The sequence below is a fragment of the Drosophila montana genome, unplaced genomic scaffold, assembly GCF_035044405.1.
Source record: "Drosophila montana isolate Dmon_TW-CO22-7 unplaced genomic scaffold, ASM3504440v1 contig_1900_1, whole genome shotgun sequence".
Taxonomy (NCBI): domain Eukaryota; kingdom Metazoa; phylum Arthropoda; class Insecta; order Diptera; family Drosophilidae; genus Drosophila; species Drosophila montana.
This window is the reverse complement of record NW_026996820.1, coordinates 66,427-84,382: the sequence shown is the minus strand read 5'-3', so window position 1 is coordinate 84,382 and position 17,956 is coordinate 66,427. Positions and strand designations below refer to the sequence as shown.

At 39.6% G+C, this 17,956-nt stretch overlaps 1 protein-coding gene across 8 annotated transcripts in view; it reads right to left on the bottom strand.

Moving 5' to 3' along the window:
* Positions 1–5,255: 5,255 nt before the first annotated feature.
* Positions 5,256–17,956, bottom strand: part of Bili (FERM domain-containing protein 8 Bili) — a 36,165-nt gene continuing 23,464 nt past the window's right edge. For 5 of the 8 annotated variants that reach the window (XM_064700794.1, XM_064700792.1, XM_064700795.1 and 2 more), the window contains 4 exons: positions 11,031–11,160; positions 10,427–10,525; positions 10,206–10,356; positions 5,256–5,473 (listed from right to left, as the gene is read on the bottom strand). In XM_064700794.1, coding sequence (XP_064556864.1) covers positions 5,346–5,473; positions 10,206–10,356; positions 10,427–10,525; positions 11,031–11,160 — 508 coding nt within the window. In that variant the 3' untranslated portion in view covers positions 5,256–5,345. Of the gene's footprint in view, positions 5,474–10,205; positions 10,357–10,426; positions 10,619–11,030; positions 11,161–17,956 lie in introns of those variants that run through there. The other 3 variants (XR_010438443.1, XR_010438441.1, XR_010438442.1) reach the window with 3 other exon arrangements.

Below are 17,956 nucleotides of genomic sequence, written 5' to 3'. Positions count from 1 at the left end.
CTGTAAGGCAGTATTTACCATTGTGGCGAAGAAGGGGAACGGTTCTCCAGGGTTGGCGCTTCAGGTTTTTAGTTGCTCGCCAGAGCGAGTATCCTGAGTCATGGGTATAGTCCATGCTCTCCAACCTTCTAGAGAAGGATGCGTCTTTGTGTCTGCGAAGGGCCTCCTTGAATTGCCGCTCCGCTCTTCGCCACTCCGCCTTGTCCACGGATGCTGTGTCGTCTGGAACCTGCACCTGCACCGCCTTTTGATCCTGAACAGGTTGGCTATGTCTGCGGGGAGCCCGTTGTCAGCATTGTCCAGCCGCCTGGCAATTGGTGGGGAGGTGGCTTCAGCTGCTGCTGCGCGAATCTTTGCGTTGAGTAGCTCAATGGCGTCCTATACATCCCGTTCAATGCAGATTTCGGTGTTGAGGTTAATACTTTCACTCATCTGTCTCTGGAAGACACCGAGATCAGGGCGTGCGTTGATCAGTCTGGGTACTGCGCTGACCACCCTGGCCCTGGTCTCCAGGGTAATTTCAGGGCCAGGTACCGCACGCTTTGTATATTCGTTGAACCACTCGCAGCCCTTATAGTTAGCAGGGTGGTGCAGTGGGAGCATGTTGCCGGGACTGTGTCGGGCCGTGTGCAATCAGCAGTGTGTTGTTTTCCACAGTATGTGGCCGTGTGCCCGTACTCCTGACATCTATGGCATGGCACCACGTCCTGACTTCTTTGAGCAGTCTCAATCTTGACCACCTGCTTGCACAGCTTCCTGATGGTAAGAGCCTCCTTGTTGTTGGCCGCCGGCTGCAACTTAATAAAGTGAATATTCATGGGCTCCTTGGTAGCTTTGCTGCTCGGATTGTGCACGAGTCGAACGGTGTGGCCCTGGCTCCGCAGGACGTCGATGAGCTCTCGGTTGAGTGTTGAGTGGTGGAGGCCTTTGACTACTATGCGGTAGGGCTTCTCCTCCTGCAGCTGGTATGAGTAGAACTCAATTTTATGTTCTTCCAGTATCTGTATGATGGCCCTGTATTTGGCACATCATTGGCTAGGAGTTGCATAGTCCTACCTAGGTTGGATTTGATGGTCAAGCTATCCGCTACTTCGGATAGTATGAGCCACACGTCGTTGATGTCGTCGATGCGATTTAGGACGATGGGGGGTGACTTCTTTCCTCCAGTGGGGCCATTGTTGTTGGCCCTTTTTTCGTGCACGGAGGAGCTGGTGCTGGCATGGGCGACAGCGTTGGGCTGGCTGCCGCCCCCAACCTGAGGAGTCGCTGAAGCATGCAAGTTCTCTTCTTGGGCTGAGCTTATCTGCTCGGCCTCAGATTCGATGCGATTTAGGACGATGGGGGGTGACTTCTTTCCTGCAGTGGGGCCATTGTTGTTGGCCCTTTTTTCGGGCACGGAGGAGCTGGTGCTGGCATGGGCGACAGCGTTGGGCTGGCTGCCACCCCCAACCTGAGGAGTCGCTGAGGCATGAAAGTTCTCTTCTTGGGCTGAGCATATCTGCTCGGCCTCAGATTCGTCAGTCTCCATGTCTTCGTCGTTATCGGATGGTGCCAAGAGAGCATATCTATTGGTGGCATGTATGCGAACTGGATTGGTGTCAGTCTTGTTCGGTTTTCGCCACGCGGCAGGTGAGTATCAGCTGTCTAAGGCTTTGCGCTTATCGTTTTTTTTTTCGGCTGCGATTGAATCAGTCCAGCCGCGGCTGCGGCAGGTGAATTGGGTTTGACGATATCTATTATACGCACTAGGGCGTCAATGGGGTCTCTTTTCACACTAGCACCAGCATGTGGGCTGCTGCCAGAGTCATCGGAGTCCATTAAAGGGTAGGAAGGTGAAACTGAAGTACTTCTTGCAGACATCAGCGCGGAGAATTTATTGGTAGCTTTTGTTAAGCGGCTGTTAAGCGTTGAGTTACTCAGCGGCGTCAGCATTTAGTTGGCCTACCTTGTTAGTTCGAGACGCGAGCCCTTGTTACTCATTGTGGTTGCGTTGCTGTTCTCAGCACTCACTGGAAATGTTGGCTCTATTGGCATTGCCACTGGCTTGGTGCATGTCAGCACGGCAGCGCAAACGTCTTGCTCAATTTTTGGACCACCTTTTTTCGGCTTAATTTTATTTCGTTTCACTTAAAACAAAATGCTTTGTCAGCAAGTAGTTTTGTTTTAATTTTTGTCGTTTCTGTATTTTTTTCTTTCTGTTTGTTATTGGGTACCGATACTTAATGCGTTGCAATCTTTGTGCGGGATTGCAAAAGCAGCGTTAGGCCGTTTGGGCGAGCACTCGAATTTTGATTTTTAATTTATTCCGCGAGCACGTCCGTTCACTTCGAACACCACAAAGTGTCTTGGATTTTTTACCACTTCCAGCTATTGCAGTTGCACTTTGGTTAAGCAATATACATAAGTTTTCTCTATTTCACTTGAGCTTAATCTATTTTCTATTCTTTTAGAGGGCGTTTCAATGCAACTAATCACATTCGGAGCTAATGCGAAAATGTTTCAAAAATCGACACCTAATATGAGCCTCTGCTTTTTTGTTAATATAACATAAAGCTGCATAGGTTTTGATATTTCTTTATAAGCAATTAAAACCGTAGTAACCCCAACAACCTCGTTATATTTTCCATCATCGGTGCTCATGTGCGATTTGAGAGGCTTAAATATAGATAAAGCAGAAATCTTTTCCGTAACCAATGAAGCACCAATGCAGCTCATATTCGCACCGATATCTAATAAACCGTGTTCCGTAAACTGCAAATAGGACACTTAAAAATAGTGGAAACTAATAATTTACCACATTTTTTCATTTGCTTAAAATAATTTTTACAGTGCAATGCATTTCTAGAACCTAATGGACTAATTTCACTAAAACATGTATGTCTAATTTCTAAATAATTTCTCTGTCGCTCGTAATAAGGACGAAAATTTGGAAAGTCTCAATGGTTACAGGATAAAAGGTATCAGCGGTACGACTGGTGCCTGCTTCTTGAGCAGCAATTTTTAAGTGGTCAGGAGCATCCGGTTGTTGATGGACACACCCTTTTGCCGGTTTTCCGACAGGCGCTGAATGCATGTCTTGTATTGTGGCTGGAACACTTTAATAGTTCCACATCCGTAGCAAAATATTCAAAGCAAGACAGTCTTCCCACACATGTACCTGCAAATTGCAATTCCAACAGGTTAAGTTTGAGTGGCGAATAGCGGCGAGCTCCTGTTCCCCACAAACATCTACTGCTTGGTCTACTTTTGCGTTAAGTTAATCCACGGCATAGGTGTGTCGTCGCTACAGTCCCGGATTTGTTCTGGGGACTCCTTTAGCGCAACCATTTTGCTCATTTACCAAGTTTTCATGCATTTGCAAAAATCTACGTAACTGAGCTACTGAGTGCACTAGTTGACATAGTAACTTGTGGCTTCTGGAAGCAGATTGTTCTTCGAAATTAAGATCAACTCGTACTCTTCTGTACGAACAGAAGATTTATCAATAAGAGAAACCACCGGGTGTCTGCTTACGCGAACGTATTTGCTCTTTACTTGTAAATTCTGAACGATAATCTTTATATTGCTGTCGTAAGAAGGAGCAAAAATATTCCCAAATAATACGCTCCACTTGTTTGTGGTATCGCCAATACCATTCTCGAGCTCTGCCTACGAAAGGGACAATCACATTTTTGCACAAGGCATTGGCAGATGGAGATCTACATCTAAAGTTGCATCTGTGCACACCTTTACACGATACATGAATTTATCCACACTTAAAATTAAAATGGGAGAATTTTTACAATTGTTAAGCGACCCAAATCCCAGCTGCCTGACCCGCCTGTTTTCTGCATCTGCTTGCTGAAACAGGTATTACAATAATGATTTTATTTGTGTCAAATGTGCTGTAGACCTTCCAACTTCGAAGTGAAAAATGGCTACCAAGAATGCGAATTGCAATTGTCTTGTTTATCTCAGAGAAATTTCCAGGAGACAACGAACAATTGACTACCCATTGAGGAGCAACTTAAAACATGGCTCTTGCCAATTATTTTGTACGAGGCACATGTAGCCCGTTTGCAGACCGGTTTTGTGCATGATTTATGATACAGTCTCAGTGAGAGGTCAGTTGAAAGGTTGCGTGCTTCATTGATTCCTGGTTGACTTATAAGCGTGGTACATTTGGCGAAACGCGCCTTTAATGTATAAATATCAACAGTATGCACCGCAGAGGCTTAAAAAAGTCCACCATTCCGTGATCAGCCAAGAATCCAGTGATCCGGCAGATGTTGTCGTTTCTGGTGCCACTTTGGTCTAGAAATAGTCACGTAGCTAAAATGCGTATTTAGGAGGGCACTGTACCGGTCGGAGGTGGTAGATGGTTTTGAAAACCGATGGAATATTTAGGTCAGTGAACAATGGCTTGTACCCAACATAATAGAACTTACGCACTATTGTCATGCAACACAGCGACTTAGCGGTAGTAGCCTAAGCACGTCTCAGTATGGTCGCCCATGAAGTGCATCTACATGAAATGCTCCAATTTAGCGTTGGGAGCACTATAGCCTTGAAGACCCTGACCCTGCTCCCCAGTCTAAGGAGAGGAGGGTCCTTGACGTAAGCAGCCTGTCACGTGTCACACCAAGGTAGATGACGCTGTCAGTGCGCCCGGCTCACCATTGAGGGCGATATTCCATTGTAAAGCTCGGCTCTCGATCCCGTTGGGCTGCTACCAGGCGGAATAGAGCGCATTCCGGAGTGGGCTTCCTTTACCTCCACAGCGAAAAACCTGCCTTCCAGGAACAGTTCTAGTACCCCCTAGAACTCATCGGGGTGTACTGGCATGAGTTTATAAATGAGACCTTAATGCCAGACCCGGTCAAAAGCCTGTCGAACGTTCAGAAAAAAAGGCGGCATGGTACTTCTTTCTCACGAAGGAGCAGAGGATGTGGATCCCAACACGGTGGACCTGCTCATCCGAATAGGTGGTCGGGTACCACTTTCTAGCGCTTAATACGAATACTTTAGCAAAGGTGTTAAGTAGACTTATGGGCCTAAAAAAGTCCGTGCAGTGTGTCCCCATTTTTGGCCCTATGACCAGGGCACGCTTCCAAAAAGCCGGAAAAGGGCCAACATCGAGGAACGCATTGAAAAGCCGACACAGCTGCGAGACGATAGCGTTGGGGAGCGTCAGCAAATCGGCAAACTCCTGTATATATTTGAAATATTAAAACTATGTTCAAGTATCCATGTACGTTAAGTAAACAATAAATGGGTTTACTAGTAATTCTAAATTTAATTTTCATACATATGTAAATCTTTTTATTTCCTTAATTTAAACAAATTTATAAAAATATCAACAGATGTTAATAGCTTATAGATAATGATCCCATTTGGCCAATACAGCGTCCCTCTTCATCGAAGCTGGCTAAGGTCAATCGAGACAGCTTATTGCATAATACTCCGTTGCCATTGTTTTGAATAGGGTTTGGTTCTGAAAAACAGAAAAACTTTTTTAAAAATTCATTTTTCGATAAATTAAATGAATAATAAAATAAACTGCGTAAGTATACTTAGGCACTCATAGAGACTCAGATGTAAAACTGTACACTTTTTAACATAAAAAATTGCAAATGTTTGAATACCGTTATATATATTTAAAATTTTTTTATTAGTTTTAAATTTGTTTAATGAAAGACACTATTGGACGGTGATGGCAAATTTGTAATAAATACACAATTGATATATTTCAAATACCTTATGATCCCATACAAATAACAAGAGGACCTAGAGCAAAGCTGATATGAAAGCCACCACCTACAATCTTAAGCAACGTGTCAGTCTTTTCCAACTTTAGCAGATCGAACAGACGAATATTGTAATGGAACTTTTTTTTTCAAAAATGTATTTAGGTTGGGAGATTTATAAGAGCAGCACATTGAACTTAAAATATTTTATTGCACAATTGTCTCCAATCGATGATGTTATTGCTGTGCAATACCACGTTTGCCGATATTTAACTTGTTATTTTTAATACATACCATCAGTACCTCCTCTATTCAACTGTATGTTTGTAGCAACAGTTATAGTTTGAGATGTACCACCGCACCTATCAAATCATTATTGTGACAATTGAATTTAATAGATTATGTAGAGTGTTTTCACATGTAAAAATTCGTAAAATCAAATTGCAATTCCACTTTGCAAATGGTGTCAAATTTTTCGTCAATGACAAAATGATTTTCGTTCCATGAACAGTCCCTCTATTGAAAGCGTAGCGAAAACGAGATATTGAGGAAAAGGTTTACTCAGCGAGGATATCATTTTTATTGTCTCGATGCCGTATACTATATTCCATGACTAGAGACCCATCAGTTCTGATGTTTTATTAATAAAGGAGCAATTTACTGTTGTAAAATTAACAAAGACTGGCTAAAATTTGTATTATCAACAGTAAAAACAATGCAATTACAATTATCAGAATCAGACTTTAAGCTTTACTTTAAGCAAAGCCATATTTCCAAACTGGTGTCAATTGCATAAATGTCTTTTTTGAGTAGGTGTGCGCCACGAGCGTCACCGATTGAATGCAATCTTATTGATTTTAAAAATGTTTTAGTGAACAAGTAAAAACAGTTTCTTTGGATACTTATCGCAGATTCACGATATTTGCCTATACTTGGCCAGACATCGATGTCTTTCTAAATTAAATGAATTTTCGAAGAATTTTTAGGGTTTGATCTACATATATGATATAGTTGTGCAATGTATTGTATTATATAAGCAAAGAGAATCAGATTCGGATTCGCTCTTCGTCGAACTTTATTTCGCTGCGTACTCTGTTTCTTGTTTTTGGTTGAGCAATAAACACCGCTCTATCTAACAGTAGCAACCTAAGTGAAAAGTGTCATTTCTTGTTGTTGTCGCGTGACGCGATCAATGAGATTAAGACCGAGAGATAGACAGAGAAAGCGAAAGAGAGAGAGGACACGACATAATATAGGTATGTATAAGCTTATATAAGCTTATAAGCCTAGGCTAAGCACATATATTTAGAAATGTTTAAAGTTTCTGCATTTAGTTTGTGACTTTAAACCTATTTATACCCTGAACCTATTGAAAATGGTTAAAACGGTATAATACTTATGTGCAAATGTATGTAACAGGCAGAAGGAAGCATCTCTGACCCCATAAAGTATATATATTCTTGATCAGCATCAATACCCGAGTCGATCTAGCCTTGTCCGTCTGTCTGTACGTATGTATGAACGCAGGGATCTCAGAACCTATAGGAGTTAAAGACTTGAAATTTTATCTGTAGGTCCTCCTAGTGCCCGCGCAGATCGAGTTTGTATCCGATACTCGAGCAATTTTGGTAATTAAATAGAGCTAGAGTAACCAAATAAACCAATTTACATATGCTGCCCACCAATATAAGCCACAAGCTTAATGCAATTTTGAGAATAGACGAATATTTTATAGAACAGTAAGATCTACAGCTGAAAATTTCAGCAGGATCGGTTAAGAAACACGAAAGAAAATGTGTTTTGGCTGCCCACGTGTTTGCGACAGCTAGCGAGAATTCCAAGAATTTCTGTGTACATGTACACACACACATTCATGAGCTTCTTCTTTGAATTCTATTAACAGCATTTCAATTACGATTGTATTGTATTCTGTGCTGCTATTATAATTCGTTTTTTACTCATCAAGATGTAATTTTTGGTGTGGGTGTTGGGTATAGGCGGCGGCAAGTAGTGCGGTGTGTTGCGAGTTCGAACCCTACTGAGGAAACTAATTTTTTATTTATTTTTGGCTGGTATTGCTGTTGAGTAGAGGCGGCAGCAAGTCATGCGGTCAGTTGCGAGTTAAATTAAACTAATGCCACTGTGATTGTTGCGTGTTTCTCCGTCGTTCCAAAAAGACAGCGCGTAGAAACAACAACAACACAATTTGGGGCTAAATTGTTGTTGCAGATCCGAGACCCGGCAAGTAGGTAGAAAATTTTAATGCCGGCAGGCCATGACATTCAAATCAAAGGGCACCAACATCAGATATTATGACGTCACATTTCAAAGAATTTAATTTCTTGTGTTGACTAGTATATATTCCAACCTTTATTATGTACATTTAAATAATTTATGAATAGGATCTTTAATAGTAACTAATTTATTGACATATATATGTAGTAATGCGAAGTACGAAATGATCGCATACAAAAAGCATTGGGCTGTGACGTCACATGCGCAACAGAATATTGCAATCTTCTTAAATTTAAATACTTCCCTTGGCTTGGCAGACCCATACAAGCATATATTTTACCAAAATGTGTGAGATGAGACACACATACCAACAACTATTTGGCATCGAGGCATTGATACCCTTATTTATAGAAATGGTATAGAACGTTTAAAGAAAACAATTATAATTGATTGCACACTATCTACGAAATTATATTTTTCTCAGACATTGAATCAAAAATTGTATATAAGAAGGTTTGTGCTATTTAGTTACAGCACTGATCAATAGTCAAAAAACCCTATTTAGAGAAAGGGTGGTTTGCTGGACCGAAAATTAAATATTATAAAAACTGCTTGGCTGCTTGCAAGTTGAATGCGACTGGAGAAGAAGAAGACATGACTTTGTGACTTTGAGAATTTTAGGCATAGCAGTGCTTAGAAATCACAACAATGAGTTGGAAGAGTGCAAAAGCTGAGATCATAGGCTGTAGCCTCAAACCAAAAAGGGGTAGCAAGGACAGAATTTGGGGTGTGCTTTTTATACCCTGAACCCATTAAAAATGGGTAAAAATGGTATAATGTATTTGTACAAATGTATGTAACAGGTAGAAGGAAGCATCTCCGACCCCATAAAGTATATATATTCTTGATCAGCATCAACAGCCGAGTCGATCTAGCCATGCCCGTCTGTCCGTCCAGCAGTCCGTCCGTCCGTCTGCATGTATAAACGCAAGGATCTCAGAAACTATAAGAGCTAGAGACTTGAAATTTGAGCTGTAGGTCCTCCTACTGCCCGCGCAGATCGAGTTTGTCTCTGATATTCGATAACTTTTCCCGTTTCCAAGTAATCTAAATATAATAAAAATCGATATCGAAATACTGTTTTTTGAGCAAATTGTAAATAATTAGAGCTAGATTCACCAAACTTCAAATGTTGCTTCTAGAATAGTATATATATATATCAGTATCTTTCATTTTATACCTATCGCCACCTCCCCGCTACCACCTAAAAGCTATAAATCAAGTAAATAAACCAATTTACATATGCTGCCCTCCAATAAAAGCCACAATTTAAATGCAATTCTGAGAATACACAAATATTTAAAGAACAATAAGATCTACTGATGAAAATTACATCAAGATCGGGTAAGAAACACAAAAGAAAATGTGTTCGGCTGCCCACGTGTTTGCGGCAGCTAGCGCAAATTGCAAGAATTTCTGTATACATGTACACTCACACATTCATGCACGTCTTCTTTGAAATCTATCAACAGCATTGCAATTGCGATTGTATTGTTTTCTGTGCTGCTATTTTAATTTGTTTTTTACTTATTAAGCATTAATAATTGTTGTGGCTGTTGAGTAGAGGCGACGGCAAGTAGTGCGTTTAGTTGCGAGTTCGAACCCTGCCATGTTTTTTTTTAATTTATCTTTATCACTAAAGCAAACGAGCGCGTAGCGCAAGCTGCATTTGATGTTGGAAGAAGAGGGTTCAGGGTATCCTCTAGTCGGGAGCTCCCGACTAGAACCTCTTACTTGTTTTTAATTGTTGATTCTTTTGTTTTGAGTATGGTTGTTGTTGGTTCCTATAGAAAATGTTCTGAAGTTGTCTTTGAATTTTGGGCAGCGGCAGAAGTAGCTGTAGACAGCCGGGTGTTGTGTTTCCTATTTGTGTTTGAAGCCTCAGTATCTTGCACCAAGTATTTTGAAAAAGAGTTTTTGATCCAAAAGCCGCCTCTTTATATTTATTACTCAATTATACTGAACGTTCGGCTTTCGAGGCTGGCGTTTGGCTGCCACTCTCAGCAGTCTTACTCTATCTGGACAGACACCCATGGAGCTCACTCGTTGCCATTTATCGTGTTTCGATTATTCTGCTGTTTGACATCTCTATGCATTGTATGGTTCACCACTAACCACTCAGGGTGTCCCCTAGTCGGGAACCCCCGACTATAGCCTCTTAATTGTTTTAAGTTTTATTCTTACCATCATGATATTGTTCAGCAGGATTTCCCTCTTGTTTCTTTTTTCGCATTTGCTCCGTGAAGTGAGAAATAAGAGCGTCAATCATAGCAGCTTCCTTAGAAAACAGTTGTACTAATTTAGATATTTGTATTCCATTTTCAACAGCGTCAAACTAAATATAAAATCAAATGAGTGAAATTATATTATTTATAATATTTTTCTCAATTTTTTTATTAACTAACCTGTAAAAATATGCATGTGAGACATTCTGAATCCTCACTAGCGCTTGGTTTAGCATAGTCCCATGACATATCTTCATATCGAAGTCCCAATAATAGCGTCTACGCATGTAAAACGTATAAAATGTACGGTTTTTAGAAAGTTAGATTCATCTAGACGAGTATGCCCGACGAAGAGATATCCTGTACCCAGATCTAAAGAACAGTAGTTACTTGTATGTATTTACACGACATATCTTCATATTCATATTTACTCAACATATCTTCAAATAAATCGTCTACATATACTAATAATTTAATTTAATTAGCAAAAAATTGACAACTTGGAGAGCTGACATACGAGCGTTGGTATTTGTAGCTTAAAGGAACTATAAATTTCAAGTCGTAATTATCGGATCTTGAAATTGATATTAACCGGTTATAGAAAAATGTGTAAAACTGTCTGTGATCGATACGTTCATATGGCTGTTTAAGGTGATCAAGAATATATGATCGAAAATGCCTCCTTCTGCCTGTTACGTGAAATGGTATAACTCGACTTTTTCATACAATTTACATGGAAATAATTGAAATTTTAAAGCAGCAGTACATGCCAAAGAATACTTACGTTTTCAAAGCAGTCTATTATAAAAACTCCTCTCTCGTTTACAGCAATTAATACCTCCATATCCTTATTGTTGACTAAAGACATAATACCTCTTACAGGTTGTTCCATTTGTCCATGAAAAAATGCTGCACTGCAATTAAAAAAATATAATAACAAAAAAGCTTTGCACGTATTTCAATATAAAGATAATATTTTTGGCGCAGATCTGCGCTTTCAATAATAAAATTCATAAAAATGTTGAAGTCTAGTGTAAATTAAGTTTAGGAGACAGAGCTGAAGGCTCACTCCGAGCTTTTTTACCGTTTTAAAAATCCCGAGAGGTAGATCGGGTTGGTCCGCAAACGCAAAATCCAACTCAAAAATAAAGCTCATTTACTATAGGAAGCAACAACAAATCACTCGCAAAACAACAACAGTGCGCACGAAAACCCATTTGTTTTTTTCGTCGTCCGTCTTGATCTTCAAAAGTTTCTGCGCGATGATGAGGACATAGGAAACTCAGTGCAAAGAAAAGGGACAAATAATGCCACTGTGTTTGTTGCTGGTTTCTCTGTCGTTCCAACAAGGCGGCGCGTAGAAACAACAACAACACTATTTGGGTTCTAATGTTGTTGTTGCATAGCCGAGTCTCGGCGCAAGTAGGTAGAAAAATCGAATGCGAGCAGGCCATGCCATTTAAATCAAAGGGTTACGCATACGGCGCGTCAACATCATATACTATTACGTCACGTTTTAAAGAATTTCATTTCTTGCGATGCTTAGAATATATTTCTATCTTTATAACGTACATTAAAGTAATATATAAATAGGGTCTTTTATAATAATGCATGTATTTAATAATGTATTACTTTATTGTACGCCACGATCGCACACAAAAAGCCTTAAGCTGTGACGTCACATGCGCAACAGAATGTTGCAATCTTCTCAAATTCATATACTTCCCTTGGCTTGGAAAACACATGCATGCATATTTTTTGCCAATGTGTGTGAGATGAGACACACATGCCAACAACTATTTGGCGCGTCGAGGCATTGATACCCTTATTCAGAGAAATGGTATAGAATGTTTAAGGAAAACAATTATTATTGATTGCACTAATAGTTGCACACTAAATACGATATTATATATTTCTCAGAGATTAGATAAAAATGTTTATATGAGAAGGTTAGTGGTATTTGGTTACAGAACTTATGAATAGTTAAAATACCCTATTTTGAGAAAGGGTGCCTTGCTGATCGAAAAATGAAAAATGATAAAATCTGCCGGGCTGCTTGCAAGTTGAAAGCGAGTGGAGAAGAAGAAGACATAACTTTGCGAATTAAAGGCATAGCAGTGCTTAGAAACCACAACAATGAGTTAGAAGAGTGTAGAAGCTTAGATCATAGGCTGTAGCTTCAAACCAAAAAGGGATAGCAGGGACAGAATTTGGGGTGTGCTTTTTTCATTGTCGAGTCGTTTGTTTTGATTATGGTTGTTGTTGGTTCATATGGGAAATGTTCTGAAGTTGTCTTTGATTTTTGGGCAACGGCAGAAGTAGCTGTAGACAGCCGGGTGTTGTGTTTGCAATTTTTCATTGAGTAATACTCAATTGTGTTTGCAACCTCGCTATCGCTCGTGAAGTGTTTCGAAAAAGAGCTTTTGATCCAAAAGCCTCCTCTGTCTCTTTATTACTCAATGGGGTGAGGCGAGAGCGCAATAAAGCTGTGTCATTCACGCTGGGTGCGAATTTGCCTCGATTCGCCGCAGTAGCTTAATTTAGCCTTAAGAAGTTGAAACGAGTTTAGTTGTCTTATTATAACGAGATCATTTAGCACGAAGCGCACAATTTCGAGTTCTTTTAAATCCACCAAATTTTATACATAATTATATAAAATCAAATAAAATCACGTCGACCGGGAATCATTCAAAATGAATTCATTCTGCTGCCATTGTTAGAGAATCCCAACGAGTATGGCTGAGAATTTTTTTTTATTTTATTATATGAGTGGTCGACAAAACGAGTGTTTTCCTAACCGACCGAACCTAACCGACCGATGGAGGAGGATGTGGCCCTTTTCTTGAAAAATAAAATAGTTTTCCACACAACAACTCAATTTTCGACCAATCGTTCCTATGGCAGCTATATGATAGCTGACTACTACTACTATCGGATTACTGTCCGATGTAAATAAGATTTTGCATAAATGGAGGGAGCATAGTAAAATTAATATATGCTGAGGTTGGTCACGATATCTTGATAAACAAAAATGTTTTCCATACAAAAATTTCATTTTCGACCGATCGTTTCTATGGCAGCTATATGATATAGTGGACCGATCTTAATAGGGTTTTGCATATATATGAGGAGCATAGTAAAACTAATAAATGCCGTGTTTGATCAAGATATCTTGAGAATCCAAAATGTTTTTCATACAAGAACCTACTTTTCGACCGAACATTCCTATGGCAGCTATATGATATAGTGGTTTGATCCAGCTGGTTTTGACATATGTACTGCGCGCAACAGAAAGAGGCACTTCTGCAAAGTTTCGTAAAGATAGCTTTAAAACTGAGAGACTAGTTCGCATAGAAACAGACAGACCGACAGACGGACATGGCTATATCGACTAGGCTGTTGATACTGATCATGGATATATATACTTTTTGGGGTCGGAGATGTCTCCTTCTATGCGTTACACATTTCACGACAAAATTATAATACCCTCTGCAAGGGTATAAAAATAATAACAAGTAAGAGGTTCAAGTCGGGACCTCCCGACTAAGGCATACCCTAAACCCTCTTACTTCAACACCAAATGCAGCTCGCGCTACGCGCTCGTTTTCTTAAGTAGTAATAAAAATTCTTTAAAAAATAAAAAAAGTTTTTTTTGGCAGGGTTTGAACTCGCAACTGACCGCATTAATTAATGCCGCCTCCACTCAACAGCCACATCAGCCAAAAAAAAAAGAGTTTCCTCGGTAGGGCTCGAACTCGCTACAAATTGAGTTTAAATAATTGAGTTTAAATGAGACGAGAAGGAAGGGCTATTTTCGGCACGCCGAAGATTTAATCCGCTATCAGACCCCACCTTTTCATTATGCTCATATCTAAGAAGCACAGGGAAAAAAGTTAATGCCGAGTATGGTTAAGATGTCTTGAAAAACAAAAAAGTTTTTCATACAACAACTTAATTTTCGACTGATCGTTCCTATGGCAGCTATATGGTATAGTGGTCCGATCTTAATAGAATTTTGCATATATATGAGGAGCATAGTAAAACTAATAAATGCCGTGTTTGATCAAGATATCTTAAGAAACAAAAATGTTTTTCATAAAAGAACTTACTTTTCGACTGATCATTCCTATGGCAGCTATATGGTATAGTGGCCCGATCTTAATAGGATTCTGCATATATATGTGGAGCATAGTAAAACTAATAAATGCCGTATTTGATCAAGATATCTTAAGAAACAAAAATGTTTTTCATACAAGAACCTACTTTTCGACCGATCATTCCTATGGCAGCTATATGATATAGTGATTTGATCCAGCTGGTTTTGACATATGTACTGCGCGCAACAGAAAGAGGCACTTCTGCAAAGTTTCATAAAGATAGCTTTAAAACTGAGAGACTAGTTCGTATAGAAACAAGGGTATAAAAATAATAACAAGTAAGAGGTTCAAGTCGGGAGCTCCCGACTAAGGCATACCCTAAACCCTCTTACTTCAACAACAAATGCAGCTCGCGCTACGCGCTCGCTTTCTTAAGTAGTAATAAAAATTCTTTAAAAAATAAAAAAAGTTTTCTTTTGGCAGGGTTTGAACTCGCAACTGACCGCCAACAGCCAACAGCCACATCAGCCAAAAAAAAAGAGTTTCCTCGGTAGGGTTCGAAATCGCTACAAACAGCCATATCGATAATTGAGTGTAGTGTGTATATGTATTAAATAACACCCTGTACATAATTATGCGACACTTTGTTGCATACAATAACAAACATAAAGCCAAAAGCGCAGAGCCGCTTGAGTTTATTGACTCAGGCTCATATTACGCAGCGCGGACCGCTAGTACTCTAGCTGGCCGTTTAGCTGACGGCGCATATCCCACGCTTGGCTTATATACCAAGAGTACCATATATGTACTCACTAATGCATGCACATACCACACACTCTCTCTCTTTCAATTATGCTCTGCTGCGACAGAGCTTTACATATAATAATACCTATATCTTAGGTTTTGAAGCGGACAGAGTTCCGAATAAAGAACATTCAAAATATGACTATAAACCAGCACTGACGTGCAGCGTGAACTTTTATTTCTACATGGCGACCGTGACAAGTGTCACCCAACGAGGGAATATTCTATACAACATATTCAACTACAAGAACAACACTAACAAGATGGAACAGCAGCAGCAATAACAACAGCAAATAAAACAAACAACTATCCAAAAGGAGCCGTCGCCTGGCAACGACGCAGTCCGGAAACAAAACAACACTTGGTATGAAAAAAAAAATAAGTTTTGCATTCAACATACACCCACCAAGCTCAGCCACAATAAGCCGCAACGACAATATTAAAAGGAGCTGCAGCTACAGCAGCAGAAACAATAACAGCAACAACGTCACATGGCAAACAACGAATCAGAGACACCGACGTTCGCAGAGGGAACACCAATAACGCAAACGGATGCACCATTAATCAAGGAAGTGTTAGAGACTAGCCTGCGAGACGGACCCAGGCCTATCACTATAGAGGAGTACAAGAAAAGGACTGCTGCGAGGGAGCGTCAGCGTGCCAGCACCGGCGACGCCAAGCTGACGCATAGGAAGCAACGAGGAGGCGAAAAAGCCAAACTCATCAACAGGAGGCATCTCGTCATCGCGCTGTTGAAGGCAAGGGTCGAGGACAAGACCCGCCAACAGCGACTACAGGAGGAACTGAAGCAGATCAACACCCTGTTGCAAAACAGGAAGAAGCGGACTAACAAATGTTAGTGCCTCGCTTAAATTTTTTTAAGTACCCATCTTGCGCTTGCGCTAGGTACGAAAAACTAACACATGTCTCAGTTTAAACAACTAACAAACACTTTGTAGTGTAAACTTAATCTAAGTAATATATTGTAAACTTGCCATTTGCTAATGTAAACTACAAAGTGTTCCCCTGTTGATTACATAAAACTCATTTATAACAAATAGAAGAAAGATAAAGATTTGATGTAAATATCACAAGTTAATTATTCAAACTATTACATTTCAATCAATTATTCAAATTTTTATATTTCAAGCCTTTAAAACGGAGGTATTATTCACACTCCATAATCACTTCCCTTGGTCCACCATGGGATTAATAGACACAAAGACGGTGGATTCCACCGCCAACGTTATTAATAAAGTTGAGGTGGAAACACCAGATTTAAGAATAATAACAGTTCTCCTTGTAATTATCGTAGTTCTAATGTGCATTAACCTTTTCTTCAAATTATACAAAGTGCACAATAGGTGTTTAAAGAAAAAATATATGAGTCGTGCAAACGACTTAGATAAAATATAAAAAAAAAACGATATTTTCTTTTACTTTTGATCTCTCCTAAATAAACTCAATGGCTACGAACAAAGCGATAGCTGAAGTATATTTACGAGACCCATATTTTAGGGAAAGAGTTCAGCAATTAGTAACTGCAACTCCAATAAGTATATACGAACTTATGTTTCTATATATGGATACTTTCAATCTCGATCACTCACCTCTGATACATTGCTCAAAAACGCAAAAAGGAATAGTATTAAGTACTATTCCTGGTATACAAGTGATCATAATTAAAGAACACCCAATATTAGGCAGAACGTTAGATTTGTAGCATTCAAAAAACACACAACATTAGCACTATAATTAGAAAATGCTATAATGGAATGGACGCAAATCGTTACCATTCTTAAAGAACAACGTGAGGAGTTTAACAAATCTTTCAAGTGCCTTAACAAAAGCGCACCTGTCTCAAACGAGACGAAGTTAAAACACGTTAAAATTCTTGTAGATTCCTATAATATCAGCCGTCAACTTATATGTGACAATGCAACAAAACTAAAAGATTTGCATTTAACACAGACAGTTGATGCTTTAAGCAGTTTAAGAGAAAACATTAGACGAATTTCGGAAAGGCATAATATAACAATATTCCTTCCAAATTCTCTTAACACTTCAGCGTCATTCGACGAGAAACTACTTTCACTGCCAGCTGATACTAAACCATCAGATCAAGTCCAACAATCAAACAATGGCCCAAACAGCTATAAGTTTTCTCAAACTAGCCTCATCGCTCTTACCAGAGTTTGATGGAAAGGCAGAAAACTTACAAAGCTTCAAAGATGCTTTGAGTCTTATAGACTCACTAAAAGAAGATCATGAAGCAACAGCTGTCAGTCTTATAAAGACAAAACTAAAAGGCCATGCAAGAAACTTGATAAGCAATGAGCAAACAATCGCTCAAATCATTGCAAAATTATCAAGCACAGTAAAAGGCGAATGTCAGTATTGTCAGCCAAACTACTTCAAAAGCAAAACTGCCAACCAGTACACTCAAGAGGTTGAGCAGTTAACAAAAGCTTTAGAAGGAGCTTTTATAAACGATGGTTTAACGCCAGAATTGGCCAATAAATACAGTACAGTCCAAGCAGTAAAGGCCATGACCAAGAACTGCGCTATAGATAAGGTAAAACTTATCATGCAGGCAGGCACATTCAATAACATGAATGATGCCATATCCAAATTTGTCGATAGTTGCACAGAAGCAACCGGACAAACTAATACTGTCCTTTATTACCAAAATTACTATCCTCGTGGTGGAAACCGCGGCAGAGGTAATTATAGAGGCCGACCATACAACAGAGGCGGCTACAGAAATAATAATAATGGTAATAGAAACAATGATAACAGAGGCAATCCT